Source organism: Spermophilus citellus (assembly GCF_964194105.1).
Source record: "Spermophilus citellus genome assembly, chromosome: 7".
NCBI lineage: Eukaryota > Metazoa > Chordata > Mammalia > Rodentia > Sciuridae > Spermophilus > Spermophilus citellus.
This window is the reverse complement of record NC_138188.1, coordinates 27,543,135-27,558,399: the sequence shown is the minus strand read 5'-3', so window position 1 is coordinate 27,558,399 and position 15,265 is coordinate 27,543,135. Positions and strand designations below refer to the sequence as shown.

Sequence of the window (15,265 nt, the reverse complement as noted above, 5' to 3'; positions counted from 1 at the left end):
GCGTTTTATGGGAAGAAAGGCGGGACGCCCTGGGCTGTCTTCCCGCTTCCCAAAGCTCCCAGAGAGCAGGTCTGTACGCCCCGGCCTGGGTGCCCCAGAACTCGAGGACCCGGGGGCGCCGGGGACGTGGGGTCAGGGCTAAAAAGGTCTGCAGCGGCCGCGGTACTACAGGCTCACCCTACCTGGCGCGCCCAGCTCCAGCACGTAGAGAATCGGAGTGGAGCAAGGGGCGCAGGGCTCCCGGCTCCAGCTGGCTAGCTCGCTCGCTCGCTGGTTCTGCGCTCTCCGCCAGCTCACCCTGCCGCTTTCAATCGCGGCCCGCCCCGCCCCCCGGCCCCGGCCCGCCCCCAGTCCCTCCTCCGGTCTTCCCCACTCTAGGTATCCCCCTCCCAGTCTGGCCTCCGCCTCCTTTCGGACACCTCCAGGACTCCTTGCCCAAAGCCTTCCGCGACTCTGGCTCCTCACGGGACCAGGAGCTGTCCGCCGCGTGGTGCTGAATCCCCTCGTGCTCCCGCTGTGCTGGAGTAGGTGCCTCTCTACCCCACCACCTCGTAGTCAGACTGCGTCCCAGAGAGCGGTGGGTACAGGGTATGGGGTACTGGGTTGGGAAGGTCACTGAGGCTGGAGAATGAGCACGCTGATACGGTTTCCCATGTGTAAGAGAGGAGGAGTTAGCCCTAGGGTTGTCCGCGGACAGTGGGGGACAGGTAAAAGGGCACGTGTGAGGTAGGTGGAGCACTTGGCCTGTTGCCGCAAGTCTGTCCCTGTCCTCACATCCATTCTTTCCATCCAGCGACTGCAGCTGAGACCACATACCAGGCTCCATGTCAGAGCAGGCCTGAATAACTAAGAGGAAGACAGTGGGGAGGGAGAGGTCAGAGGATGGGGCCACCCCTTCCTTCCTGCAGATGACCTTTACAGCTGCTACCCCTCCCCTCCACTTCTATGCACAAAGGGCATTTATGGCTAAGAGATACTGTGGGGGGCGGGGCCTTCAGGACCAGGGACTAAGGTCAACCCTGAGGAATCTGCTAGGGCTAGCAGGGGGATCTGCGAGGGGAGGGGGCTGAGGAAAGACTTCTGGAACTGGCTGCGTAGGAGGAAGCCAGAGCTGGAGCCCAAGCAGAGGGAGGACAGCTCTGAGAAGATGCTCTTGACTCTTCCCTCCCCCAGCAGGATGGGGAAGGATGCCCCTGGGTAGGGGTGGTGGATAAGTTGTAGTGCCTGGCTATGCTGAAGGATTTGGGGAAAGGGCTGTACCTAGATCTAGGTCCAGAGCCTGTGTTATCTGCTCCCAACATGTACATACATTAACAAGTTCTAAGGGGCACGCAACCCTACACACACCTTTGGCAACTGCCCTTTCTTCCACAGGTGTCAGTGGAAGTAAGGTCAGCTATGTGCTGATGAAAATGTCTAGCCCAGGTCCCTTAAGCACACCCCCACCCCCACAATATGTATGTATGGCATATAGGAGGGGATCACAAGAACAACTATTTCCCTGCACACCCAAACCTAATGCCCCACTGCTCTGGAAATAACACAGGTTTGAAAGAAAACAGACATCAAACCCAAACCCCAATGCAAATGAGATCACTAATGGGCAGTGGGATAAGGGTTCAGAGCTGTCAGAAGAAGCTGGAGAGACAGACATGCTGTCTTCCAGCTCTGGCTCTGCCACCAGCTGCCTTTACCCTCTAGCTGGCTCCGAGAGACTGCTCCCTGGGGTAAGTAAGCAATGGGCTGGGTTCATGTAGCAGAGAGGCTGACAATAGGAGGGTACTGAGGTAAAAGAAACTGCACAGCAATCCCAGCCACACATCTAGGCAACTCACCAAAAGAGCCCCACAAAAGACAAAGGACTTTATACAGATATGGCTACAAACAGCAGCCCAAGAAGTCCATCACATGGCCTGCAGCAAGTGAGCTGTACTGTTCCACTGCAGCATAGACACATGGTAACACACAGCTGTGTGGCCACCACTTCCAACTGGATACATACACATAGCCTTACACACACAACTGTACAAGTGGACCTGGCCACACACGTAACTCAGTGCAGCCATAATATAAAGCTGTATATGTAGATAACATCCAAAAGCAAATGCAATGCTCCCACACAGTACTAGTGGACACAGCTACATATATACACAATGACATAGCCACACACATAGCCTTAGCAGGACATACATATGGACACATACAAATAGCTATGCACATAGATATGCCCACAAACATAGTTGTAATAAGAGCTTACAGTTGCACTAATCCACAGCTTTATACAATGATACATAATAAAACATATAGCTTTACACATGAACACATAACCATGCATGCACAGATGAACACACATAGCCACATAGAGAGAACTGTATATAGACAAAGCCCCCCAAAGATGCTTCCAGCCAGCTAGCCTCACACATGCCTATAATGCAACCACATACTGGTAAACACACAAAACAAAGCACCACACACACATAGCTACATAGTTATCCATACATATACAGTCATGCCCAGCCACAATCACATCCTTTCTGATGCTTACTTGGGCACAGCCTCACCCAGGAACACCACCAGCAGCCCTATCTGTGGTGTCCATGAACATACCCAGGTTCAAAGGCACTGGCAGTCACAGCAGGGACAGCCTCACCTGCTGGGAAGGTCCCAGCAAGAGCACAGGCACACTCAAGACAGACACAAAGGCCTCCTTTGGAAGCAAACAAAGGCAGAATTCAAGCTCTCCATTTTGGAGCCCTGAAGGACTCTCTGCTTGGCTCTCACACCCCTTGTTCTGCTCTTTAGCAGCCTGGGAAGCTCCTAGGGCTATTGCAATGCAGGGGTGACTGTCCCCTGGGGCTACAGAGCAAGGAGTGAAAACCTTCAATATCCTCCTCACCCAACTCCAGGGTTCTTTCCTCTTGGGTTTGGGAGGCTCCTGCCTACTCCTAGCCTATCTCCCCAATATAGAACTAACAAACACACAGTCCAAATACAGGTGAAACAAGAAAATCATTTGCTTTATTTTGGGTTCTGGAAGCGCTCTAATATGAATCTGAAAAAAGACAACAGGGGTGGAAGCCCAAGAGTCTGGTGCAGGTAACAGTCCCTATCTCCTCTGGCCCTGGGAACCAAAAGGGCAGTGAGGAGAAGGCATAACTAGAGGCCTGGGGTAGAAGTCAGGTCCCCCAGGCATCCCCAGATATAGTCTGGGCTGGAGAGGTGAAGAAGGAAGAGGGTTGGACAATCTGCTCAGTTCCTTAGCAACAGTACCCACAGGAGGGTGCAGGATGCAAGTTACTCCTCATCCTTCTCAGGGGTAGTAGGCTCCCGGAACAGACCCAGAGGCTTGGCCTCAGGGCCCAATCGTGGTTCCCCCAAGGGCCCCTCGCCCTCCAGATCCAGCTCCTCAAAGGATGAGCCACTGGCACCAGAATCGCTGTAGCTGTGCTCACTCCGGTTATCACCATCATCCCAGCCATGGCTGCTTGCCCCAGGGGACAGCGTGATGGCTGAAGTCTCCCGGCTGCCAGGGCCCACCTCCAGGCTTACAGAACTCATGTCACTCATTGTGTCAGCTCCTAGGGCCAGGACAAGGGAGCATAGATTAGCCGAGACCACCACCATCCCCCACAACTCCCTTCTCTAGGGACAGGGGCAGGGACTTGCTCCAGCTCAGCAACTCAGTGTGCACAGTCCCCTCGTAAATTATATAGCCATCCTGGCTCAGGAGGCCCATTCTAGCTGCCCTCTGCCCTAACTGGGGCTGTACTGACAAGACTAAGGGAGAGAGCAGGGAGGGAGGGAATGGGAGAGGGGAGCAGCTGGCTATTTACTCCTCTCCTTTCCCTGAATTAGCCTCAGCTCCCTGCACTCCCACAAAGCCTGCTACCCTCCACCCCTTCATCCATTAAGAGCCACTCAGCCCTAGGGTGAGGAACTGAGTATAGAACAAAGAGACCCAAGTATTATCCCCTTCACCTCTCATTTCAGGTCTGGAGAGAAGTTTGTCCAGTCGGCTACAGAACACTGCCCATAAGGCAAGAGGATGGAAGAATGGACCAAGAGGTCTACTCTCCAGCCTCCACGCCCATGCAGGCCTCCCCAAGGAGCAGCTGTAACCAAGAAATCAGCTGGCCCCTACCCCTGGCCTCATTGCATCCCCACTTGAGAAGGCTAAGTGATATGGATAGAAAAATCTTGAGAAACACCTTGCAAAGAAGGAGGGTGCAGGGATAAAGCTTATTTAAGGACTTTCTCCCGCTGTGCCTGGGTCAATCCAGAAGAACCCTCACCTACCCCACCTTATCCACAAACTTTTAGTACTACTTCTGTTACAAGTTAGCAAAAAGGGCTATGACAGCACTTTTGCTGGTGGCTGGGGAGCCTCAAAACAGTGCTGAGCTGGCTGATGGCCCAAGTCCCCCATAACTGGCTCTTGCACAACCAACACATCCTCCAAGTAAGTGGCTCTTCATCTGCCCTGTCCAGAAGCAACCCCTCAGTTCATCTTCCCAGATCAGAATCACTAAATGCAGTTGGGAAATGGCAAGGAGGAACAAGGAGTTCAGGCACACTGTGCAGGAATCCAGTTTGGGAGAAGACTGTTATGACACCCTTCCTATGTGAGGGGAAGGGGGGCAGCTGTCGAACATCATAGAAGGTAAGGTATAGGAAGGCAACCCCAGTTCCTATCTCTCGATAGAGAGGTAAACAGGGCACAACTGGGAACTAATTGACATTTGGACTGGCCTGGAGCCGTCTCTGAACTTCAACTGGGATTGGGAGCCTGCTCCCCCAATCTACTTGGCCCCCAGAAGACTCCCTTTCAGCCCTACTGGCAGATGTGCAGTAAGCCTTGGAAGTGCCAGACCACCAGCCCATGGCCCCTTCTCTTGCTGGGATCCCTGGCATGGCTCCCAGCATGGAGGCAATGTGAGCACAGTGGAGTGGGAGCCCAGGCTGAGCCTTGAGTTATGGGTGGTTCCTTCTGACCCTGGGACAGAACTCCAGCTCCTCATTCACTCCTTAAATGATGATCAATGCCCCAGGGGCTGCAAGCCTGAAAGGCACAAGGGGGATATTTCCTTCCTGGCTCCATTACTGTCAAATTCTGTCAGCCCATCCACCCACTAGTTCTCTTGAGACCCAGAGATACAAGGACCTGCCTGCTTCCCAGTTGGATGCCTTCTCCCTCCCCACTCCTAGGCTAGGGGTGATCAGAGGAAGGGGCTCAGGGGTACCTCCTTCTGCCCTGGGCTCAGCATGCTGGGATAAAGATAGCCCCTGGGAATATAGGAGACTTCAGGACAAAGAGGTGTAATGCAGGGGAGTGGTATCCTTATAGCCCCACCAACGCCCACCCACAGTGTCTTAAGTCTGTGTCCTTGGGGAAAGACTGCCAGGCAAGGCAGGACAGCACCTAAATCCCAAGGACTGCTGGTCAGGGCATGGAAGCTAAAACTTTCACCCCAGTCCCTCCTTCCTCTGCCCACAGTCAGTGCAAGTAGATCAAATATTCATTGCCTCTCTGGAGCTAAATAATACATCAATGTAATAACAGGCACAAGGCAGCTAATCACCCCCTTTCACCTCCCAGCCCAAGATGGGGCAGCGGCAGGGAAGCAGCAGGGACAGGCCAAGCCTTGGGTGGTCAGGCACCCACCATGCACCCACTACACACTGCTGTGTTAAGTGGCATGCACCTGGTGGGTGAACGCCTAGAGTCCGCCCTGAGTGTCAGGACAGGCCGTCAGAAGTGGGCAGACCCTCAGCCCCCACACCAGGGAGTAGGCGGGCAGACCAAAGAGCTGGGAAGTGTGATTGCTGCGGCTGCAGCCAGCTGTAGCAGGTGCCAAGCAGTCCTTTAACACCCCCTGGCAGGCAGTGTTTGGGAGGGAAGGAAGCTGGATGGGTGGGCCAAGGAGGGGGAAGGCAGGGAGCAGAGGAAGGTTGCAGGGAAGGTCAAGGTCCTCCTCCTTCCTGCCCTGGGGACTGCCTTGGCCTGATGACTTTGTACCATGTCCTATGCCCACAGTAGGGGCACTGAAGAGTGTCTGCTGGGTACTACTAGGCCGAAGGGAGCAGTACCCCATGGAGGTAATTAAGTGGCAGATGAAGTTAACTGTGTTGGACACAAGCCCCTAGGGAGCATAGATTGTTTCCCAGTACCCTTCCCTTTTAGCCCCCTCCAACACATGTGTCTCTAGGGTGACCTTGGCTATTTAAGACTGAATAGGCAAACTCTCCTAGAGAGGAAAAAGACAGTCTCTCTCCCCACAGCCCTGCATCACTCCTAGAAATCATGGACTTCCAGAGTTACACAAGGCTCCACCAGGATGGCCAAAGATTGTTGGGAAGTTAACCAACAGGCCCCTTTCCTACTTGTCATGAAAGGTCATGGTGGAGGGGTAGGCTGGGAACAGGCAAGCAGCCTGCTGACCTGGACCTGGGGTATTACTGCTGCCAGCAGGTATATGAGCAGGCTCTAGCAGCAGGAGCAGGGAGAAAGCAGTTGGCTCTGGATGGGGCCCCATACTGGGGGACAGGAGAACACTTTGTTCACCTCCTTACCTTCCAGATCCAGTGCCAATCTTACTTCCTGTTGAGCCCCACCCAAGTGACTCTTTTCCTGAGTAGCCTCAGCCCCCTCCCATGAACATCCATCTGTCAGTGATCTGTGTTTCCAAAGGTACTCCTGTTGCATCTGAAGGGAATCCAGACAGGGTCTTTGTGTTGTCAGGGGAATGTGTGTGAATCTACATGTACATAGATCCACATGTCTGGAAACAGGCACTCTGAATGTGGGTTCTGGGGGTAGGCATATGTCTTCCTACCTCTGCCAAGCATAGCCTGACACCCACAGTGCCATCCCAGAAGAAATAGCCTTCTCAACCATGCCCCTAGGTATCCAGAACAGTGGCTCCAGGCAGGACCCCACCCTTATTCCCCTACCTTCTATACCTGTGCCATCCACCTGGGCATCGCTGGCTTCTACAAGCCCCCGGCATTTCCGCTCTGTCTCCTTCACTTCTGGCACATAGAAGTCACCTTGCCGTGCCAGTGGGCACACGAAATGGATCTGGTCTTGATGGTAGATCTCCAGACGAGGGTGGGCACACAGCTTCCGTTCCTAACCAGTTAGAAAAGGTAGAATGAGCACTACAGGGCCCCTGACTCACTTTGTCCCATGGTGGCCCTAGGAACTGTTTATTGCTGGCTGTATCTTCCCCCAATCTCTTCTAAGTTTCATGAGGGAGACACATGCAGACCTCCCTAAGAGCAAGGCCCCATTCTCTAGCATGCAGCAGTCTAAGGAAAAAAACCTAAGAGTCTGACACTACTAGTTCTATGTATATCTGGGACCAAAAGGATGGACTCATACAGCCATGAAACTTAGCACACCTAGACTACCCAGCACTGAGATGCCATGAACTAGAACCCCAGGTACCCAAGTCAAAATGTAACCCATCACACTTTCCATCCTAGAACCCTCTGCCCCTGACATCCTCTCTATCCTAAGCAATGCTAACAGATCCAGATATATCAGATGACACTAGGGCCTTGGACCCCTGACTGCAGACATATTCCCATGGACCCTGCTTTCCACTCCCTTTCCCCTCCTAGATTTAAGTAAACCTCTAAGACTTTCAAATATGGTTCCCAAACATCCTCACCAGTGGGCCCAGGGTTTCGGACAAGGTAGAGGAGGCAGACAGACGGGCAGGACACATGAGTCTAGCAATGAACATTAACCAATGAGGTGAAGTATCAGCTTCCAGGGCCCGAAGTTCTAACAGGCACCCTGCTGCCCTATGCCTGGACACAGACCCCAATGTTCCCCATCCCCCAGTGTGAGGAAGCCAGCAGACAAAATGTCAGAGCTGCTCTGAGACAGGCAGGAACAATCAGAACAGGGGTCAAGTGTCTATCGCTCTTGAGCCCGCCCCCCTTTCCTGTGCTGGAGTGCAATTACCCACCAAGATAACTGTGAGGCCCTTGCCCTGTCACTGCTCACCCGCCAACCTTCACAACACGGCTATTTATAGCACCTGCCAGCTCTCACCACGAGCTCTGAAATGAGCCTTCCACTTAATGGTAATGAGAGACTTATCGCCTGGCAGGGAAAAGCCACTCCAGGATTCCACTTGTCCGCCTTCCTGGCCAACCTGAGGGTTGAGGAATCTCTTGCAATTAAAGCCAGTAAAGAGGGGTAAAGAGAGCCCATGGAAAGAAAAGGGGAGAAGGAATAAGCCTGAAAAGGTGTATCTAGCGAGAACCCTCAGCACCTGCTAGAAGAATGGTGCACCTAGGAGGTCACATGGGAGAAAGACGGCCCACCGAGGTCAGGTGCAGCTCATCTTCAAACTCCATAGGTGACCCAGCAAAGCCTTTCATCCTGTTTCCATGTGTCCAACTTCAGAGGGAAACACCCTGGCCCTGATGCTTCCAAGGTCAGTAAAAGAAAGTCGTTAGTTTTCATGTTTGAATCCAATCTTTTTGTCAACCTGGTGACTCTCCAGGCCTCTTCCACCTCATGAGTTCACAAGCTGACCCGTCTTTGCCTTTTTTGATGGCTGCCCTTGTTTCTCCACCCTCCCACAAGCCCACTTGCAGCCTAGTCCTCAAGAAGAAGCTTCCAAGAACACAACATCAGGAAATGGAGCTACCAGGCTCTAGGCTCTCTCCAATGCCTGCACATCAGGAGGGCCCACTGCCAAACCTGAGTCCAACTCAACAAACTGGGTCAAGTTGCCGAGGTCAGGGCCAAGGAGGCTTCCTGAAGGAGGTCTGGGTCCTTCCTTAGTTGTCAGAGGGGGGGAAAAAGGGGTCTCCAAATCTAGTCAAGGCATGACCTTCACCTCCATCCTCATGCTTTGGGCATTCAAAGGGTCCAAAGAGCAGTAGCAGAGTGGCCACTGGCCACCTCAAGAGCTACTGAGAGTTGGCTTTGGGGGACGTTCCCAGAGACTAAAGCTTGTGTCTATTCAGAGATTAGGGACAATGGAGATGCAACCCCTACCCCCAAACCCTGCTGGTACTCAGGCTACCTCCCTAGCTTCCTTTCTGGAGGAGCTTAGAAGTAACAGAAAAAAGAGAGTAGTGATCTTTCCACTCTCTCTCTTCTAGACTGGGCATCAGGATGGGCAGGACCAGGCAGCCACCCTATGCCACCTGCTCTGCCAGCCCCCTCGTTGGCAGGCAGGAGGCAGATCTGCGGCTGCTCTGCACATCTGCCTCCTCCAGAGAGCCCTGCTCTGAAGTTGCCTGGCTATGGACAGCCCTGTTGCCATGGAAACCGCATCCTCCATCCTTTCCGTCGCCTTCATCTCAAAGCCATAGGGGAGAACAGAGGAACGGGGGAGACAGAGGATGAAGAAAAAGCTGTAGCCCAGCTACTCTGCCCATCCCTACCCCCTTGCAGCCTCCTACACAGGGAGCACCAGCTGCCCAGCCCTGTCTCAAACTCAAATCCAGCCTGATCCTAACTGCTGCTGCCTAGGGGTCCCTGGCCCTCCTTAATAGAGGGAAGCCCCATTGACTGGGGCTGGGGTTGTGGCTCAGCAGTGGAGCACTCGCCTTGCATGTGCAAAGTCTTGGGTTTGATCCTCAGCACCACATAAAAACAAATAAATAAAAAATAAGGGTATTGTAACCAAATACCACTAAAAAATAAATATTAAAAAAAATCCCATTGACTGCTCAACCCCAGGACATACCAGGTCCTGTCAAAATTCAGACTCAGGGGCAGAGGAGAAGGGGCAGGAAGAAGGCAGAGTCAAACTTCCAATCTCAGCCCACAAGCAGGGAAGGGACTTATGGGACTTATCATTGCCCTTGAAGTCCTCTTCCTTGGAGAACCTCCTCCCCTCTATGCTTTGCCCTCTAAGCAGGAATAAGTCTAGTGAAGACTGGGGATAAAGAGCAAGAGGGCAGGACTTGCCATATGCCCTGTCCCTGAGTAATCAGGCAGAGAGGACAAGCCTTTTTCCTCCCAGCCAGGTGTAACCTCAGGGGGAGGAGAGGGTGGCCATGGGCTGGTTCTCAGGTTCTTGCTACACAGCAGGACTAGGGTCCAGGCAGCATGTCTACAAGCAGGTAAATATTGGAAAACCATCAGAGGAAGGCAAGGCCAGCTGCCTCTTCCTCAGCTAGCCCCAGGGAGCCCTTGGAGAGCAGACTGCCAATGGCCAAGGACATCAGCTCAATGCCACACTGGGCTAGTAATACTGGGTAAAGAAGCCTGGATGGGCCTGAAGTCTTCCCTGTCCTGGCATACCCCTTCCACAGCCCAGATAGCCAGAGCCACATGGAAGCATTGCCAGAACAGGGGAACCTGCTTCTGGCCACTTAGACCCCACTGGCCATCTAACAAACCCACACCCAAAAGAACTCACTCACGCACATAGATTCATGGGACTCTCAGGTCCTCTTCCAAGATAGGGAGAGATGCAACATTCACAGCCCTTTCCACCTAACAGAAAGAAGTTGGTGAATCATGCCAAAATCTCACCAGGAATGGCTAGAAACTGGATTCAGGAAAGACATACCTCCAGTCTTTCCTCTCACCTGGGTCTTCCACAAACACAAACAAAAGAAGTATCTGGAATATCACCCACAATGCAGGGAGTTCTATATGACAGCCATCAGCACATCCCTTGTCACCAACCCACCTTATACCAACATTGACTATCCACCCAGGAATACAGGCAGACAAGGGAAAAAGCACTCACCATCTTGCACAAGGCTGCCATGGTACCACTGCCTCAGTCACTTTAGGAACACATCACACACTCCTCACAGCAGCCTGACCTCATCTCCAGGACACGGGGGGCAGGTACTCAAGTCAGGGTTCCCAAAAAAGACTAGACTAGTATGATAAGCTGAGGTTCCCCTCCCCATCCCCCGTCAGGAACCACTGTACCTCCCCTGGCAGGTCTTTCTGTGAATTCAGAGAGAGGAAGGAAGGAGGTAAGACTGAGGAGCTGAACTATCCTCATTTTGTGTTCTGCTCTCAGAACATCACCCTGTACCCAGGCTTCAGCTATGGGTATGAAGGGGATAGGGGATATAAAATAGAAGAGGTCAGGGCCAGGTTAGAGGCTGAAGATGGATGCTACTCCCAGGCTGCCCAGGAGCTGGTTTTGCTCATAGCTGTGTAGAAAAAATGCCCAAAAGGAGGTGTCACTTTGTGCAGGCCAAGGATTAGGTCACACATCTACATGCGCTCTAGGTCTAGAAAAGGATGAGGTCCATAGGATGTATCCCTATTCCATCATGGCCCCTTACCTCCTGCCTCACTGGAGCGAGAGGACCTGGGCTTTCTCTTTGCCCTTTACTGCCCAGTCCTACCAACCCCTCCCTACCAGGCTGGACAGCCAAGCGGCCACACATCAGCAAGCAGCTGTTGCATCCCACCCAAGGTGGTGGCATCTCCTCACTGGGTGAAGTGATGCATACACATTTTTAATTACACAGACACAGACATGAACCCGCCTGCACACAGCAGTCCCTGCAAGTGGGGGCTCAAACCCTGGAGGCCCCTCAGGCAGCCGGTCTGCACTGCATGTGAAGAGTGCTTGGGGGAGGTACAGCAGGGAGTTTTGGCTAGAAAGCAGCACATTGTTATTATTCTGCCCAGGAACTTCTGTCAACTTCCCTCTCCCTGTCTCCCTCTCATCCCCACCAGGCCTCCTAAGTCTCCGGCCCAGAACCTAGCCTTGTCTGTGGGGTGCTGTTGGGGCACTTCATGTCAGCAGGGAGAGCCTGCAGAAGGGCTAGTGAGCACCCTCTCCCTCCCCTTTCCCCTCATAGCTGGAAGGCCTAAATCTCTGAAAACGCAAGCAAAGGAAGCGAGAGAGATTGCCAGGAAAGGAAAACAGAGGGCAGGAAATAGCATACAGAGCCCCAGGCAGAAGCCCAGAACCTTGGCCTAGCTATTGTCAAATGGGTGGCTTCCCTCTGGGCCTCAGTCTTCCCAACTATGAAATAAAGGGATTAGAATAAATAATCTCAAAAGTAAAGAACTGGAAAAGCTTAATAAAAACACCATTATTTAAAGACAAGAAAATTGTATACTTAGAAAACTCAAAAGAAACAACAGTGGAACTACCATAAACATTAAGTCAAAAGGCAACTAAAGCATGGCTCATTTTCCTGTGCACTAGTCAGTTAACTGCAAAACATAATGGGAGCAAGAAGAGATGAAGAGGGGCTAGGCTTGTGGTTCAGTGGTAGAGTGCTTGCCTAGTCCATGTGAGGAGCTGGGTTTGATTCTCAGCACCACATAAAAACAAATAAATAAAATAAAGGTATTGTGTCCAACTACAACTAAAAAAAATATTAAAAAAAAAAAGAAGAAGAAGAAGAAGAGATGAAGAGATCGATTCCCTCTTGAGATCAGGTCTAACCCAGGGGGTGGTGGAGGGAGTCTGGGAGCCCCTTGAGTGGCACAGGATGGTAAAGGAGCCAGGCAGTTAGGGCCAGGCCTAGGCTGGAGCCTGGTGAAGGATGCAGAGGGGGAGGTGTGACACAGCCAGTGGGAGGCAAGCGCAGTGCCTGGCACCCCAGCCTGCTGTGCCTGCTGTTGCTGCTGTCTGAAGACTTTTCATTTTCACCTCAGAGCCGGCAGCTCGCCACACAATTTACACTTCTGTTCATCTCCCTGGTGCTGCTCAGGTCCTGGCTTCCCAGGAGGCTCTTGGAGGGGGGCTCTGGCATCAGTCAAGCATGGGGTGGGCTGGGGCACCAAGGAGCAGTAAAAGGATGATTCCCTCTAACTAGGCACATGGAACATAAGTCCTTATGTATCCTAATGCCCTAATGGACTGTGAAGCCCCAGATCTTCAGCCATGCCTAGTGTTTCTTTTCCCCAGGGCCCAGATGGCCATATACAACCCCAGCTCAGCCCTGCTCTGGCCTTCTTGGGCCCTTATGGAATAGGACCAGAGGGCTTAGAACCATGGGAGTAAGACTTCTAGGTCGATCAGCCCCAGGATTCCATGGCTCTCCATTTCAAATTGGGGGGGGGGGTCCCTCCTAGATGATGTCCTCCCACTTTAGGCTCCACAGCCCACCCATCCAGTGGCCCTTTATAGTGTTTGTGCAGTCAAGGACTTTGAGCTCTGTCCAGCTCACAAGCTGATGGAAAATGTCGCTGACTGATTATCCAGCAGCAGGAAGGCTGCTCAGGGCAGATGGAGCCATGAAGTCAAGCACCTGGGAGGCAGAAGAGTCAGGAAATGCCAGAGGGAAAGGACAAGTAGACAAGTGAGATGGAGAGGAGACAGGGCAAAAGGGAGGGAAGGAAGGAGAAGGACTTGAATTTTCCAGTTTTTAACTGGAACTTTGAACTCTTCTCTCTCCCTCAGGGAAGTTCTTCCAGTCTTAAAGCCTTAGGATTCCTATGTATGTAAGGAAACAGTTCACCTCTCCATATCTGAAGGCTCTGCTAAAGGGCAGAGTAGTTCTCTGCAGGCCAAGTTCCTTCTTCAGAATCCCTTCCTCCTCTCCCAGGAATGAATCCCAAACTCTCTGGAGAAGAACAACAGAATTCTTCCTTTATGAGTCCCATCTGCCTAGGAAAGGTAGCTCCTTCTGGATTGGTGATGGCCCAACCCCACAGCACCATCTAGATAAGCCTCAGCCTCCAGGGTCCTGCAGGGCTGCCAAGCTACAATATCCAAGCTGATATTTTGAGAGTGGTGGCTCCCACGCCACCCCAGCAAAGGCTGGCTTTGTGCTTTCAATCCTGGAGGAGGGGAAGCAGGAGGCATGAAGCCAGAGGCCGTGGAGTAGGTTCCAGTACCTAGACCAGCAGAGGGGAGAGGCCTGGCCTCTTGTAGGTGCTTCCATTCCCCAACCTTCAGGAGGAGTTCCCTAAGGTGTATAGGGGAGCCAAGCCCTGGTATGGTGGGAGAGTCTCCTCTTGGTTTGGGTATATCTGGGAGTGAAGGGTCACAACTATTCTCAGCTAAGAATATTTCCCTAATTCAAAGTTTGGCTATGGCCTCAAGCTCTTTCTTCCCATTTCCAGTCTCAAGAGTTCTGCGCAGAAGCCCAGACTAGACACTGTCACTTATCTGTTCAGATACCATCAGTGGCTCCCTAGTACCTGGAGAACACAGCCTAATATCTTGGGCCCAGATTCTTGCTCCTCCTTGCCATTCCAGTCTCACTAAATGCTAGTACCTCTGCCTGATCTGCCACCGCACCTAGAGAATGCTGCCCATCCTTCTAGATTCAGCCCAAATGTCACTCCCCCTACAACAGTTGTTCTGCCTTTCCCAGTGATTCCATCCCTCCCCTTACCCATCCCTCCTCAGGCATGGCTAAGCTCTGGCTAGGAAAGACGGGAAGGAGTTCTGAGGCTTGACACTTTAAGCCCCAGGTCCTGGGTCAGCTGACAGTGTCCTGACAGTGCTAGAGCAGGCCAATTAGCAAGTGGTGGCTATGGCTACAGACCCAGTGAGGGAACCCTGGGAATAGAGCAGTCTCTACCTTACTGAGGATGAGGACATGAGGTCCAACAAGGTGGCTGTACCAGCTGCTTCCTGTGCCTGAAGCAGCTGCAAAGTCACCCTTAATGAGTGCCTGCTGGGCAAATAGGCAGAGAGACCGGCAGCCTCAGCCTCCAACTCTGACTACAAGGGCTGGAGACAGAGGGTCAAGAAGTTGCTGGGCCATGTTACTGTCAATCCCAGGCCCATCCTGACATGCCTCAAGTATATCCCAAATTCTTGATAAGTCCTCTGCTTCTTGGTTTGAGTCATATTCACACACAGGGCAGAGGAGCAAAAGGCAAATAGCCAATAAGAAAAACCCCCAACCACCCAGTCTGGTTTCAGCCATTGCTTCATCCTTGACCTTAGGAAACCTCCCCACTCTAGTCCTTTGCCTTTCCATTTGCAAAACAATGGGGATGCTGGTTTTGATTTGGAGCTTTTTACTGGATCCTATGCCCAGAACAATGCCAGACAAAGGAAGACTCAAGAGCCTGAGCTAAGGTGCCAAGAGCACATTCCCCAACTTTTTTTGGTGGGCAGGGGGTGCTGAGAAATGACTGGTCTTGTGTGTGCTAAGCACACACTATCACTAAGCTATATTCTCAACCCATCCTCCCTTATTAAAATAAAGCTTGGTACTCTTCCATGTTGGCTGGGCAAAAGTGGTAAACAGAGAGAAATGACCACAGATTTCAAATTTCCCATGGGGCTCCTTTACCTACGTTCCCACTGCAAGCACCCTGCTGTCCTCCACTGGTGATCTG

At 52.3% G+C, this 15,265-nt stretch overlaps 1 protein-coding gene across 4 annotated transcripts in view; it reads right to left on the bottom strand.

The window, feature by feature from the left end:
• Nucleotides 1-2,990: 2,990 nt before the first annotated feature.
• TEX264 (testis expressed 264, ER-phagy receptor) overlaps nt 2,991-15,265 on the bottom strand; it is a 31,298-nt gene continuing 19,023 nt past the window's right edge. For 3 of the 4 annotated variants that reach the window (XM_081300758.1, XM_081300760.1, XM_081300759.1), the window contains exons 5-6: nt 6,952-7,129; nt 2,991-3,578 (exon numbers count right to left, since the gene is read on the bottom strand). In XM_081300758.1, the coding sequence (XP_081156884.1) occupies nt 3,295-3,578; nt 6,952-7,129 (462 nt within the window). In that variant the 3' untranslated portion in view covers nt 2,991-3,294. The remainder of the gene's footprint in view (nt 3,579-6,951; nt 7,130-15,265) is intronic. The other variant, XM_081300761.1, reaches the window with a different exon arrangement.